This window comes from Salvia miltiorrhiza, chromosome 5 (genome assembly GCF_028751815.1).
Source record: "Salvia miltiorrhiza cultivar Shanhuang (shh) chromosome 5, IMPLAD_Smil_shh, whole genome shotgun sequence".
In the NCBI taxonomy this organism is placed as follows: domain Eukaryota; kingdom Viridiplantae; phylum Streptophyta; class Magnoliopsida; order Lamiales; family Lamiaceae; genus Salvia; species Salvia miltiorrhiza.
In genome coordinates, this window is record NC_080391.1 from 43,685,458 (window position 1) to 43,700,873 (window position 15,416).

General features: G+C 45.6%; 3 protein-coding genes across 3 annotated transcripts; 2 read left to right on the forward strand and 1 right to left on the reverse strand.

The window, feature by feature from the left end:
* Positions 1-358: 358 nt before the first annotated feature.
* On the forward strand, positions 359-2,169 carry LOC131025967 (uncharacterized). Its single transcript, XM_057955747.1, has 2 exons — positions 359-1,379; positions 1,544-2,169. The coding sequence occupies exons 1-2, from the start codon at positions 359-361 to the stop codon at positions 2,167-2,169; spliced, it is 1,647 nt and encodes a 548-aa protein (XP_057811730.1).
* Positions 2,170-11,630: 9,461 nt separating this feature from the next.
* LOC131024677 (6-phosphogluconate dehydrogenase, decarboxylating 3, chloroplastic-like) lies at positions 11,631-13,697 on the forward strand. Its single transcript, XM_057954190.1, has one exon. The coding sequence runs from the start codon at positions 12,069-12,071 to the stop codon at positions 13,533-13,535; it is 1,467 nt and encodes a 488-aa protein (XP_057810173.1). The 5' UTR covers positions 11,631-12,068; the 3' UTR covers positions 13,536-13,697.
* Positions 13,698-13,913: 216 nt separating this feature from the next.
* Positions 13,914-15,197, reverse strand: LOC131024679 (uncharacterized). Its single transcript, XM_057954192.1, has one exon. The coding sequence runs from the start codon at positions 14,961-14,963 to the stop codon at positions 14,094-14,096; it is 870 nt and encodes a 289-aa protein (XP_057810175.1). The 5' UTR covers positions 14,964-15,197; the 3' UTR covers positions 13,914-14,093.
* Positions 15,198-15,416: the final 219 nt, after the last annotated feature.

The window sequence follows — 15,416 nt, forward strand, 5'->3', positions numbered from 1 at the left end:
GTTTCAGTGGACAGCGGAATGCCGAACAGCTTTTGAGGATCTCAAGGCTTACTTAGCAGAGCTCCCAACTCTGACTAAGCCAGTCCCGGGAGAGACATTGTACTTATACATAGCGGTGGGAAAGAAGTCAGTCAGCTCTGTACTTATCAGAGAGGAAGGGAGTCATCAGAAACCAATCTACTTTGTCAGCAGGATCGTTTAGGGCCCTGAGTTGAATTACTCCGAGATTGAAAAGGCTGCTCTGGTAGTCATGGTCACGGCACAAAAATTGTGACCCTATTTTTTATCACATCGGGTAGTGGTGCGAACTGGTTTACCTTTCAGGCAGGTGTTGGGGCGGCCAGATTCGTCGGGGAGAATGGTGAAGTGGGCTGTGGAATTAGGGGAGTACGACGTGGAGTATGAGCCAAGGATGACTATTAAGGCGCAGGCCCTTGCGGACTTCATTCAGGAAACTACTCGCCGCCCGGTACAAGAGTTCTGGATAGCTTTTGTGGATGGGTCGGTCACAAAGGAGGGATGCGGAATTGGTGTGCATATTATTTCTCCAAGCTCGGAGGTATATCAATTCGCCATAAAATTCACTTGCAAATTGTCTAACAACGAGGCTGAGTACGAGGCTGTGGTCAGAGGGGCGCACATTTTATCAGAGTTGCGGGCCGAGTGCGTTATCATTAGAACCGATTCCCAGTTGGTAGCTCAGCAACTATCAGGGGCATATCATATCAAAGAACACCGGATGAAAGCATATCACTGCAAAATCAATGAACTGAAGCAAAAGTTCATGGAGTTTAAAATCGAGCAGATTTCCCGGGAAGAGAATACGAAGGGAGACTTGTTGGCGCGAATGGCCAGCGCAGTGGAACAAACATGGAATGATGAGATTACGCTGCTCTGCGACACCAGAGAAATGGGGACTTCACAGGTCTTTTCAGTGGAAATCCGGGATGACTGGCGCGCCCCAATTATACACTTTCTTAAGACGGGGGAACGGTTGAGCAAAGAATCTAATCAGAGGGCTCGATACGAGAATTATTGTTTGATCAATGATCAACTGTACAAGCGATCTTTTACCCAACCCCTGTTAAAATGTTTATCGCCTGAAGAAGCTAACTTTGCTTTAAAAGAAATTCATGCAGGTTGTTGTGGTGGACACACGGGATTCAGGGATCTCGTACAAAAAATAATTCGTGCAGGGTTTTATTGGCCTAATGTCAACAAGGACGCCAGGGAATTCGTCCGCAAATGCGAGGTTTGTCAGAGACATGCTGGGAGAATCAATGTTCCTGGGAAAACCATGGGGGTCATGTATGCCGCATGCCCATTTTATAAGTGGGGTATAGATATCGTCGGGAAGTTGCCACCGCACCAGGAGGCAGGTGTTTTCTCATAGTGGCGGTGGATTACTTTTCAAAATGGGTACAAGCTGAAGCTGTGGCGAAAATTGATGAGGTAACAGTGGAACGGTTCATCTGGCGAAACATATGTTGCCGGTTCGGAGTCCCTAGAATCATTGTGTTAGACAATGGAACCCAATTCACAGGGCAGAGGATTGCTGATTTCTGCGACCGAATGGACATCACCCAACGTTTCGTGTCTGTGGCTCATCCACAAGCAAACGGGCAAGTGGAATTAGCAAATAAATCAATCTGCGAGGAAATCAAGAAGCGGCTGAGTCAGAGCAGAGAGAAGTGGGTTGAGGAGTTGGACACTGTCCTTTGGGCCTACCGAACTAGCCCAAAGACAGCAACCGGAGAAGCGCCTTTCACCCTGGTATACGGATCTAATGCAGTAGTACCGGCGGAGGCCAGACTGGAGTCATACCGCATCACCACCTACAATACAGAGCAAAATTCCGAACTCCGAAGAACAGAACTTGACCTTGTGGAAGCACAGAGGGACGAAACTCAAGTCAGAGCAGCGAAGTACAAAAGCATCATCAAGGCGGGATACGACAAGCGGGTCAGAGCAAGGAAGCTAGCCAAGGGTGATCTAGTCCACAAGAGGGCCGATGTACTGAAGCCAGTGGGCAAGTTCGAGCCTAATTGGGAGGGTCCCTTCATCATCACCGATGTCCTGGGCGGCGGAGCGTACACTTTGTCGGACCCAGACGGCAGAGCCCTCCCCAAACCATGGAATATCAATACTCTGAAAAAATTCTATGTATAACATTGATTCAATGACATGTCAAATTATAGACCGAATACTCTTTTTCCCACAGGGGTTCGGGGCCATGATATCAATAAAATCGGATACGTGGTTCTAGGGAATTCCCTGGTGTTGACTTATTTACTTTAATTCATTGCTTTCCAAATTACATATTTTACTTAACATGTTCATGCAGAGCATTGCACATGTCACCAGAGGGGGGTGTAGGGTATATATCCACAATCCACAATTCACAAATTCAAATTGCTACTTAGCAAGATAAGGGAAAAACAAACACCAAAGGCAGGGCCGAGGGCAGAGCAGAGGAATCACTTGAATCGTAAGCCGCAAAAGTTGGTTGCGCCCTCGGGTCCTCCATGCTCCGCACAGAAGGTTACTATCTAACCGTAAGCCATGAAAGTTGGTCGCACCCCCCGGTTCTTCCATGCTCCGTGCAGGGTGTTCTTTGAATCGTAAGCTGCGAAAGTTGGTCGCACCCCCCGGGTCTTCTATGCTCCGCGCAGAGGGTTACTATTTAACCGTAAGCCACGAAAGTTGGTTGCGCCCCTCGGGCCTCCCATGCTCCGTGCAGGGTGTTCTCTTAACCGTAAGCCACGAAAGTTGGTTGCACCCCCTGGGCCTTCCATGCTCCGTGCAGGGTGTTCTCTTAACCGTAAGCCACGAAAGTTGGTTGCGCCCCCCGGGCCTTCCATGCTCCGTGCAGGGTGTTCTCTTAACCGTAAGCCACGAAAGTTGGTTGCGCCCCACGGGCCTTCCATGCTCCGTGCAGGGTGTTCTCTTAATCGTAAGCCGCGAAAGTTGGTTGCACCTCGCGGGTCTTCCATGCTTCGCGCAGAGGGTTACTGTCTAATCGTAAGCCGCGAAAGTTGGTTGCACCCCCCGGGTCTTCCATGCTCCGCGCAGAGTGTTCCAGCCGGCAAGGAGGGAAGCAGCAGAGTAACGCAGCAGAGGGATGGCTCAAAGAGAAGCGGTAAAAGAATGGCTAGAAAAGGAGTCAGAGAAACCCTCAAAACAGGAGTTAGAGAAATCCTCGAAGCAGGAGTCAGAGAAACCCTCGAAGCTGGAGTCAGAGAAATCCTAGAAAGTGGAGTCAGAGTAACCCCAGAGGGACGAAACAGAGACGCCTCCGGAAAGGGGAATCAGAGGAATCACTTAGAAGGATCACCCAGAGGAATCAAACAGGAAAGCATAACCAGGAAAGCTGGTCAAAGGGAGACCAATTAGAGGAACCATAAACACTTCAACAAAAAACAAGAATCCTACTCTACGCAACAAAAACACGGGTCACATTTCGAGGTCCTGGAATGCAAGTTCACATCAACCACAACAAACAATAAAGCAATATGAAGGACGAATAAATGCAGATTCAGCATAGAAATTAAAGGAAGAAAGGAGTCATGAAGAAATTTCATTCATAATGCCAAGGCGGCAAGACTGTACATCGAGATCAAAATAACGCCAAGTATTTACAAGTCCGAAATTACAAATATTTTGATAAGGCAAGGAGGAGATAGCATGGCAGTCAGGAGGAGGGAGCAGGGACAACAGATTCAGGAGCAGCAGCAGTGGGAGGAGGCACAACAACAGGAGCAGCGGCATCAGAGGCTTCACTAGAGGGCCCCCTACCTCAAACACTGGCAACGTGCCAAAGTCCTTCACCGCGGGGAGACGAGCTTCCACGTCTAACAACTTCAATGCCTCTTGCGCATATTTTGTTTCATCCTTGTATAGGGCATAAAGTTGGTCCACCGCGGCAGAGAAAGAGGCCGGATCTTCAAAGGCTGAGGCCTGGAAGCCGGAAGGAAGAGGAGGCTCCATGCTGAATTGCGAGAACCCCAAGGAGCTGTCACCAGCCTGACCCCTCAGCTGGTTCACGAACTTCACCAGAGAGGCGCAGAAGAGAGGCCGGTATACGGAAGCAGCAGGCGCCGGTTCAGAGCAAACCTCAAAAGCAAATTGGGAGAGGGCCTTCTCCAAAACTGGGTACCACCACTCAGGCTTCTTTGGGGACTCAGCAGTGATCCCCAACAGCCTATTCAGATCCTCATCCTTGATGTTGTCCATCAAGACCTCCATATCCAGAGCAGCAACCTGCTCCGCTGATGCACCCACCATCTCCGCCGCCTTCGTCGCTGTCTGCTTTATCACATGGACGAAGATGGGGGCGAATCCTTCCAGGTAATCTGGAGTCCGTTGAAAGGTCACCAGGGTACCTTCCAACATCATACCCAGGAACTGCTGACCCTGGGGAGAGAGAAAAAACTCCAAGCGTTGGTCCCGGGCCCCCAGCGCGTAGCCCCGGTTCTGAGCACCCTCGCAAGCTCGCCTCCAGCCGCATTTGGCCTCCTTGTACTCCTCATCATACCTCGCCCGGAACTTGGCGAGGTTATCGTAGCCCTCCTTTTTAGCCCTCTCCAGCTCAGAGTCTAGAGAGGCTTTCTCCACATCCGCCTGGGCAAGTTGGGCTTGCAGCTCGGCCACGTCCGCCTCGGCCTTGCTATACCGTTCCACTGTACCCGCAACCTCCTCGTCGCACTGTGCCGTCCGCCGCTTCTCCGCCTCCAAGTCCTTCTCCAGTGCATCGTAGTCATCGATACACTGGATGATCTCTCCCGCTCGGGACTCCAGCTATAGAGAAATAAAGGGAAAATGTTAGGGCAAAGAAATCGAGAGGTTAGTAATAGAATCATTTAAACATGGTAAATAATGCAGGGTACCTGAAGAACCAACTGGAAAAGTTGGTTAGCTAGTGTCGTCCGCTTCAATTTGCTCGTGGTTTTCCTATCCTGGGGGTGGAAATGGGAAAGCAAGGTGCGGACGAAATCTCGCCCCTTCAAGGACGAGATTGGCTTGGAGCCAGAGGCCTCTGACTCCCCTGCGGGCAAGGCCAGCGCCTTGCCCCCTTCAGCATCCACGGAGATTGTCTCCGCTTCACCTGCTGACCCGACTTCCGGGTCCACAAATTTGCTAGCCTTTTGCAGGCTCTCCTTGCGCCTCTTCTCTGCAAGGGCCAGCGTGGCAGCTTTTCTCTTCTTTTGGACTTAGCGGGAATTGGGAGTTGCAATGTTGTGGATTATCTGGGATATGGGCACATCATCTTCAATATCCACCACTGGAATGGCGGATCTCCCTTCGATTTGGCCGGAGCCAGAGCCCCCTGCCCCCTGGCTGTCCGGGCCAAACATGGATAGCACCTCCATATTCTTCCCCTTGCCTGGGAGGAAATGTTGCACGGGGGTGATCTCCCCAGGAGTATCGGGTGCCGCCTGGGGGACGACCACCCCGGAGTCCGCGGGTTGCCAGAGCCTTGTTCCCCCTCGCCAGAGGGACGGTCAGCCACAAACTCGGCTCTGCACTTATTTTTCCACGACATCCCTGCAAACAAACATGGCTTTATCAACAAAAGCAAGGTAATAAGTAATTTGTGCATATCTACTAACACCTAATTTTACCTATAGAGCGGCGGGAAAATAGGGGAAACAAGCCGGTAGCAGCTAAGGCCGAATTACTCTCAGCCAGCTCCTTACATGGAAGAGGATCCTCCCTATTCATGGTGTTAAGGAAGCCAATTACACCTAGTTCAAAATTGGTGGGCTTTCCCAGAGCATGAGGCTTATAGCTGGTCCGAGACTCATGCCATAGCAGCTCCTGAGCATCGAATTGACGCCAGGAACCCCGGTTGGTTTTCACAAAACAATAAAAGGCTATGAAGCCTTTGTCGTGGGAGTTGAGTGAACTAAGGAAAGTGGTGGGGTAGGTTTTGCGGGCAGCAAAACTATACAAAGGGTGGCCCTGCCACCTAAGGGTTTAGGTTTGAAGGAATAATGTAGCGGTGTCCTGTATACCATGGGCTGTACAGAGGATGTGGAAAGCAAACAACCTCCGGAGAGCGGAGCTAGAGGGCCACTTGGAAGAAGGGGATGCGGAAATGATTGCAGACTTGTACTAGAAGGGCAGGAGGTGGAAGCCTTAAACCAGCTTCGACTTGGGCTCGGAAGAGGGGGATTTTGTTCATGTGTAGTTTGGTGAAAGGCTCGGAGGCCTTGGAATAGGGCTCAAAAGTCAAACCCTCCGAACGTTGGCATTTGTCAAAAATCTTCTGCATCTCCGCAACACCTAAGCGGGACGGAGAAATAATCTTGGGTGATTTGGGAGTAGAAGGGAGAGGCTCAGAAGAAGCGGGGGAATCCTGGGGTTGGCTAGGGTCAGAAGGAGGGGGAGAAGAAGTCGGTGAAGCTAAAGAAGAGGGAGAAGGGGAGGGGGAGAAGTCAGGTTGAGCACCGGAAGAAGAGGCCATGACCGAAAAAAACTTAAAGAAATTTTAGGGTTTCACGCTCAATCAGAGCACCAACAAATTCAGAAAACACTCTACGCTAAAAACAAGTACCGGGGAGAAGAGGATACGCGATTTACCTAAGTCAAAAACTCTTTAGGGTCGGCGAAAGGAACTGGAGCGGAAGGGTCGCAAGAAATACGCCGGGACAGGGAGAGGATCGCCGGAAATCGAGAGAAAATTACGAGAAGTAAAAGTGGAGAAGATGAATAGTGGAAATTTGAACCGCCCAAATGTAACGTACGCGGGCAACCACCAACTAGCAGGATGATCGACACGTGGCACGAGGGAAATAATCGACGATCAAGGATTCCTACGGAGAGACGAAAAGACACAAGGGTGAAAAAGTAACCTCGAAAAGTGGAAAAGTATACTGTGAAGGGACGGGCTGTTAATGCGAATGACGTCAGCCACGCGGGCGAACACTCTAACTAGGTTACTCTGCTCCAGAGCGAACTAGTCAGACCAGAGGGGGGGAGTAGCTGATGAGGAGTAATATATGCAGAGCAGAGGAATGACCTTTGTCAGGGAAACGGACCTCACCAGAGAAACGGTCTTGGTCAGAGGAACGGTCTTCACCAGAGAAATGGCTTTCGCCAGAGAAGCCACACTTGCCAGAGAAATGGCCCGTGTCAGAGAAATGGCCTTCGCTAGAGAGATCACCAAAAAAGCGAAGAAATCTCCCGGCTGAAGCCAAATTTACTCTTATACCCTCGACCACGCGAGGCGCATGTTTTAGCAATAAATTTACTATTTTGCCCTTAACTTGTAATCTATAAATAGCCATGCATACGCTCTTTGTAATCTACGTTATCTTCACTTGCAATATTACAGCAATTAGACTTTCGTGCTCTCAACTTTGCATTTCTCTCATTCTTCCAAACAACACTAGGTATAATTCGAAATCCAACAATAATGTACCGATTAAATCTATATCCGTTCAATCATACTTCACCATATTTGATATATTCTAATAACCTAATTAATTAGTTATTAGTTGGGCTATTGGACTAATTAATTGTAGACAAAAGAAAAGGCCCGGCCCTATTAATCTAGGGTTAATAGGCGGCTATCAGTCATATAAGAACAAGAATATATTTCTTTTGTCTGACACGTGAAAACACAAGAGAGAAAAACACAGAGAGCAATATAGTATTCAATCAGGATTTCCTAGCTTTCTGTGATTGAAACTTGCACTTGGAATTGTTCCTACATCGAATCTGCATACACGTGGATACCTCTAGTAGTGGATTCAACTGCAGGAAACGTCACGATCGTTCTACCGCACAACAAGTAAGTTATTCCAACTGTTGTATGTTTTATCTCTACACATGAATATAATTATAAATCTAGATCTTATCCTTGATTGTATTTCCGTTGCGTATCATTAAATGATGTCAAGGATAACTAACAGAGAAGATGTCTTCTTGTTGAAGAATAGCGTACTATATCTTGTTGAAGAAGAGCAGATGAAAATGGAGAATTGTGCAGCGGCGCCCAAAAAAAAAAGGAAGAAGAAGAATTGTGCAACGGCTGGTTGGAAGAAATAATTAGCGCTCCCTTTTATATTTATTGTTTTAGACTTATTTGGTTGTATTAATTAAGAATTAGGCTTTGGAAGTGGACTCTAATTTGAAAATTGAAATGAAATCCACAAAAATTGCTCGGCCAAACTTTGAATTCTACAAGACTAAAATTGTGTTAATTTTTAGAAATTAGTGCATTAGTTGAGTACCATTTAATTTGGCATTTTTCAGTTCTGGGTTTAATTTTTTTTAGTTTGGTAATTTCAGTCGGTCTTCATTTAGTGGGGTGTATTAGTTCAAGACTTTAATAGATTTCTATAGACTTTTAAAATCTGGGTGTATTCGTTCAAGACTTTTAAAAGTCTTTTAAAGTCTGGGTGTATTAGTTCAAGACTTTTAAAAGTCTATGAAAATCTGGGTGTATTCGTTCAAGACTTTTAAAAGTCTATGAAAATCTGGGTGTATTTAAAAATCTACGGATTTTATCATTGGACTGATTTCCATGGATTTCATTCAAAAAATACACATGAACAAATCCGAGCTCGGACCACGAGAATTCAAATCTTGAGAGTTTGCAGCGCTCGCCGGACGCGGCTGAAGAAGCCAGCGCACACCCAGCGCTCGCTGGATGAAGAAACATGTGCTTGTGGACTAACAAGTAGCTGTGGACATACTGATGATGTCAAAACCATTCCATTCACACCAGATGAGACAGAGCCAGGCGAGGTGATAAGCCAAAACCTCATCAGATGGTTACTGAGGAAACAGAAGAACAATTCGCCGCGTAATAATGAGAATGAGGCATTGGAATCAGATGAAAAACCAAAACCACAACCACGTTGATTTCATCCTTTTTCCCCTTCAATTTTCTTTATTCGAATTTTTTTATTTGTAGAATTCATGTTTACATGATTTTGATCGAGAATGACACCGAGGAAAAACAATCCAAATGGATAGAGATTATTATGGATACATAATCGCGGATGATGTATATGTATACATGCAGGCAGAGATTCTGCGTGGTGGGTAAGAAGAGAGGAAAAGAGGTAGTTAGAGAGAGAGGGAAATGGGGAGCTACAATTATTACAAGATGTTCGGGTGCTTCAACCAGAAGTTCAAGATCAGCGAGTCGGAGCCGCCGCCGGACGTGAGAGAGGCGTTCTGGCGGTTCACAGCGGGGGTGCAGCAGATGACGGCGGAGCAGCTGCTCAAGTTCATGGTGCAGCACCAGGAGGATTACGTACAACTGCCCCGCCGTGGACGTGCAGGATATCATGCAGCACGTCTTCCACCGCCGCCACCACCACAACCTCCAACAAGAGATTAAGCACCTCGCCTTCACCCTTGAGGACTTATTCTATTTCCTTTTTCAAGATGATCTCAATGGCCCTATCAATCCCCAGGTCTCCCTCTCTCTCTCTCTCTCTCTCTCTCTCTAATTCATTGTATAGTGATGTAATTGCTTATGAATTATGTGCTTATCTATTGGTTTGAAGTTGATTTTGTTTATGTTGTCATCTGATGATGAAATGTGGACTTCTATAGTGATTTTAGGGGAGTTTTTGGGCCCAAACAAAGTAGTTATAGGAGAAACTTCAAACAACTTTGGAGCTTTTAAGATATGTTGGAATTTAGAAAGTGCAAGGAAATTCGAAGTTCTTAACTCTTCACTCTAGACTATTCTTTACCTATTCATCATATGTGCATTTTTCTTGTACTGCAGAGAAATTTGAACCTCTAATCAAGGATATGTATAGTATCATTTGCTATTGGATTGCAAATTGTTTGTAGCTAGATATTTGAAATCATATATTTAGAAGATATATTTGTGGCCTCCATTTTGCTAAGGACCTGAAACAACCGCCTGAATTGTGTCATGGCAAACCTGCACAACCTAAAAGTTGCTATGTTAGTGATGAGGAGTGATATGTGCAGAGTAGGGAAATGATGCAAATCAGAGGAATCGGCCCCACCAGCGGAACGAGTATGGCAGAAGAAGCGCACTCGTCAGAGGAATCATTCTCACCAGAGGGATCCTATCCACCAGAGACATCTCACCCACCAGAGGAATGGCTCTTGCCAGAGGAATCATGTTCGCCAGAGGAGTCACCCTCGATAGAGAAGTCATCTCCACCAGAGGAACTACATCCGGCAGAGAAGCTGTTCTCGCCAGAGGAATGCTCTTCAACAGCGGAATCACTGGAAAGTGCGGGGAAGTCTTCCGCGTGAAGGCACAGTTACCATTCTACCCTCAAACACGCAAGGCGCATGCGCCACAGATGAATTTACCGTTTTACCCTTCATTTGTAATCTATAAATAGGACATACGTGCTCTCTTGTACTCTACGTTATCTCTCATTTTTTAATACAGCAGCAAATTCTCTCTTGTGTTCTAGCATTCCAACTGTTTTCTTCGTCTTCTTCAGCTAATCAAACTAGGTATAACTTATAATTATCGCTTTAGCTTAGGTGTTGGTTTCTAGTTTCACTAGTTAGAACATAGGTTGGTAAAGGGATGTGAGGATTATTTGTTCATGTCTTCAAATTAGCAGCAACTGTTGGTTCTGCAAATGTAGAAAAATGGAGTTTATAATGCTTAGTTGGTGTCTCCATATTTTCTTTCTATTCCTTGTTCTGAAAAAGCAACAAGAATGTAATTTGTTTGTAATAAATTACGTCAAATCCTCCCAGCGGGCGCTGGGTTCCTCTCTACTGCCCGTTGAATCCCAGCGCTCGCTGGATTTGTGGATTTCAAATCCGTAGAAATCACGTCAAATTTTTGGTAATTCATTAAAAATTTGGGCAGGAATTCATTTAAAATCATGAAGAATCTGAGAGAGTTCTATAGACTTTTAAAATCCACGGACTTTTAAAATCTACAAAAATCCTGAACGAATACACCCCCCTTAATAATTTGATTGTTTTGTTTGTGTTTGTTAATTTAGGTATTTAATTTTATTTATTTAGAGTTTTAATTTGCAACAATAAAACAGATTAACTTTTAATTATATGACATTTTTGGAAAGAATATATTAATTTATGTGTATGTTGGTTTGTTTACTGTATTTTATTTTTCAAGTTATGTAATTTTTAATGAATTTTATTTTAAAATTTTGTATTTTTTTGCTTATTTAATAATAATAATAATAATAATAATAATAATAATAATAATAATAATAATAATAATAATTTAATTTTGATATAATATTTATTTTTATAATGAAATTAGTAATTACAAAAATTTGGGGCGAATGTATAATTTGAAAGAAATATATAGCTATGATTGAAGAAGTATAATAAGTAGGAGGAAAGAGAATATTTAAAGAATATTCTTTTGGGTTTGAGTTTGGTGTAAATGGTTGAAGTAGAATTACTGTTGAAAGCGACATGTACTGTAAAATGGATTTAAGTTTGGTGTAAATGGTTGGAGATGGTCTTAGTACATACTATGTACAACTCATATACATATAGTAGACATGAAACAGTTTAGGCATGTTCCATCAAAAAATTTTATTGCCGAAAACTTTAAATTGCGTTGCAAATCCTAGAATTTGTATTTAACAGCCTAACAGTTTGAAAATAATATGAATCATAATTAACGACGATTGTGAATTGAAGAAGTTATGAATATTTTAGATGTGAAAGTTTGAATGTAATTGGTGAGTTGGGTGTCCCAATCTAAGATAGTTTAGGAGGCACCAAAAAGAGGGTGAGTCCCACTTAGCAGCAACCCCTAGAAGGAACGACGCCGTTTGGAGGCGCATAGATATAATCGCAGCCCGCAAAAGACAGCCCCTCGTTGCCACCTCAGGTCATCTCACCCTTTCACTCCCTCGACGGGTCCGCCTTATTCAAACCTCTGAGGGCATTTCCGTCATTTCCCCCGTCTCCGGCGGCTCATCTACTAATAAATATATATATATATATATTTCACTCACTCCATAGCTCTAAACTTCCCCCCAAATCTAGCTTCTCTGCGATTTCGCCGTTGCTTTGCCTAATCCCGAAGAATCAGCGGCGGCGCCACCACCAACCTACAAATGGAGTCAGCAACGCTATCACAAATCGGTCTCGCGGGTTTAGCCGTGATGGGGCAGAACCTAGCCCTCAACATCGCCGAGAAAGGCTTCCCGATCTCCGTCTACAATCGCACCACCTCCAAAGTCGACGAAACCCTAGATCGCGCCCACCGCGAGGGCCAGCTGCCCCTCACCGGCCACTACTCGCCCAAGGATTTCGTCCTCTCCCTCCAGAAGCCCCGCTCCGTCATCATCCTCGTCAAGGCCGGGGCGCCCGTCGATCAGACCATCGCCGCCCTCTCCGCCTACATGGAGCCCGGCGACACCATAATCGACGGCGGCAACGAGTGGTACGAGAACACCGAGCGCCGCATGGTCGACGCCTCCACCAACGGCCTGCTCTACCTGGGCATGGGCGTGTCCGGCGGCGAAGACGGCGCCCGAAACGGCCCCTCTTTGATGCCCGGCGGCTCGCACCGCGCCTACTTGAATATTCACAATATTCTCGAGAAAGTCGCCGCACAGGTTGACGACGGCCCCTGCGTCACGTACATCGGCGAAGGGGGTTCTGGCAATTTCGTGAAAATGGTCCATAACGGGATCGAGTATGGCGATATGCAGCTGATCTCGGAGGCGTACGATGTGTTGAAGAATGTTGGGGGTTTAGGAAACGAGGAGCTCGCCGAGATTTTCGGGGAGTGGAATCGCGGCGAGCTGGAGAGTTTTTTGATCGAGATCACATCCGACATCTTTAAGGTGGAGGATGATGAATCTGGCACGGGGCATTTGGTGGATAAGATTCTGGATAAGACGGGGATGAAGGGGACGGGAAAGTGGACCGTGCAGCAGGCTGCCGAGCTCTCCATCGCAGCCCCCACTATTGCTGCGTCGTTGGACAGTAGGTATATGAGCGGGTTGAAGGAGGAGAGAGAGGCGGCCTCGGAGATTTTCAGCAAGGAAGGGTTGAAGGAGGAGATCAACAATGTGGGGGATGTTGATAAGAAGAAGTTGGTTGATGATGTTAGGCAGGCGTTGTATGCATCCAAGATATGCAGTTACGCGCAAGGAATGAATCTGTTGAGGGCTAAGAGTTTGGAGAAGGGGTGGGGATTGAATCTAGGGGAGCTGGCGCGGATTTGGAAAGGCGGGTGCATCATCAGGGCCGTGTTCTTGGACAGAATCAAGCATGCTTATCAGAGGAATCCGGGGCTAGCTAACTTGTTGGTAGACCCGGACTTTGCTAGGGAGATGGTGCAGAGGCAGGCCGCTTGGAGGCGGGTTGTGGGGTTGGCCATTCAGAAGGGCGTTAGCGTGCCTGGAATGTCCGCGAGTTTGCAGTATTTCGACACCTATAGGCGCGGTAGGCTCCCTGCTAACCTTGTGCAGGCGCAGAGGGACTACTTTGGAGCGCATACCTATGAGAGGGTTGATCGCCCGGGAGCATATCACACCGAGTGGTCCAAGCTTGCTCGCAAAGCCAGAGTCTAGTGGAGAAGAGGTTTGAGTGGTATTCCTATGGTTTTCTTGAGGCATTAAGCTTGAATTGAAGTTGTATCCCTTGATGAGAATTTGTTGTTCACAAGAATATTTTGTAGCTTTGCATTGTTGCGTATGCAGTTAATAAGAGAAGCATGCCTTTGATATTCGAAATGATCTTTTTTGATTGCATTGAGTTGTTTAGTTCCCCTCGTGACCTGTTTTATGTGATTTTGCCATTAGGAGATGTAGATTCAAATGTAGTTTGGGATATTTTTTGGTGAATCTTGGAACAATCATGTGGCTGTAATTCTGGTTATTGACCATGAGATAGATGCCGGTATCTTCTCCTTCCATCAAGGATAACTGTGTATGATAGATTGGTTCACATGTACTCTGCAAATAATCATTCTACTATATCATTAGGAATCCCAATTCGAAACTTTGAGTTGTTCATACCTGGGAACAGTGTGGGGGAAGAATGTCGAAACTTTGATAGATTACAAGAGGAGGGAGATCCTTGAATGGAAAGAGAGTATTCTAAGGAAAAATCAAAGAAGAAGGAATAGTCTAAGCATACCAAGACATTTTTGGATTTGGGAGAATTTTACTCTCAAGAACAGGCTGAGTTCTTGTCACTTGAGCTTGTGGCATTTTGCTGCTAGCTATCCAGTAAGTCTTCAGAAACTCTCCTTCATCTGCTTCTCTTTCCATTTCTTGAGTTCTCTTACAAAGTAAAGATCTCACAGCCACTGTTCCTAGGACGAGCCCCGTGAATCCTGCCACAAACCCTAGAATCCATAACAAAGACATCTTGTGCCTTTTCTTGATTGGAATTACTATAGAGAAATGGCCTTGACTTGTGCTGTGACATATATTAGGCAAGCTCAAGTCACTTAGTAAGACGTCCCCAAGAGCCCCAAATGCAGCACATTTCGTCCCCTCTTTGCCTCTAGCTGATAATGATTTGTTAAACGCAATAGATATAGTCTCTCCGTTGGTGTTGAGCTCGAGTTTTGACAAGTTTTTGCTGCTCAAATGGGATGCATCATAGACCAGAAAACCAACAACAGGGGTCAAGAGTGAGTAACCTGATAGGCTGTAGTATGAAGAAGAGCAGTTACCAAGATTGTGGTAAACTATGAGTATTCTCTTGACATAAGGCACAGGAAGAGTCTTTGGTGGAATGAGGAAGCTGCTGAAATTGGCTCCTTTTGTCCATAGGGTTCTGCTTCTGAGCCCTACCACAGAAAGCTTCATCCCAGCTAGATATTTAGGGAGCCTAGCGTCGTAGAGCTCGTCTGAGTGCCGTCGCTTCTGACTCATCACTCTCAGAGCATGGTCATGAAGAATGGTGTCCAAAGGTTCAGCAAAGCAGTGGATCAAAGAGGTGAACTGCAACAACAAGATGAAGCAGAGATTGCTTTTCTTCTGTCCCATGAGGGAGTTTGTCTGAATTTTGTGTGTTGAATATATTCTTTTTATGGTGAAGAAGTTAACCTTTCATAAGTCAAAAATGGACCCAAGTTAATTATATGGTCTCCTAAGTAGAGGTGTGTAATGATAGTGAAGAGTGAGGTGTAGCGCATGCTGCTGTTGCTTTTTGGTCCATTTTGGTGCTGAATCAATGGAAGATCAATTTGAAATTACAAAAGTTAATTTGGTAGTTGATTATATATTCATATGCATAATTTTCTTTCGAGGTCATTTAGTAGGGTGTAAACGAATCAAGTCGCTCGCGAACTATTTGGAGCTCGACTCGAAAAAAGCTCATGCAAGTTCATTTAGAGAAGCTCGATAAATAAACAAACCAACTTGAGATTAGTAGTATTCGGCTCGTTAGCTCGTGAACATGTTCGTCAAGTGATTCAGCTTGAAAAATATAAATTATTA

Bases quoted from the DNA above. Each gene is read 5' to 3' on its own strand.
- LOC131024679 (XM_057954192.1), bottom strand. From the start codon at position 14,963: ATGGGACAGAAGAAAAGCAATCTCTGCTTCATCTTGTTGTTGCAGTTC.
- LOC131025967 (XM_057955747.1), top strand. From the start codon at position 359: ATGGTGAAGTGGGCTGTGGAATTAGGGGAGTACGACGTGGAGTATGAG. The intron at 1,380-1,543 runs GTGTTTTCTCAT...CCCAATTCACAG, and splicing joins GCCACCGCACCAGGAGGCAG to GGCAGAGGATTGCTGATTTC.
- LOC131024677 (XM_057954190.1), top strand. From the start codon at position 12,069: ATGGAGTCAGCAACGCTATCACAAATCGGTCTCGCGGGTTTAGCCGTG.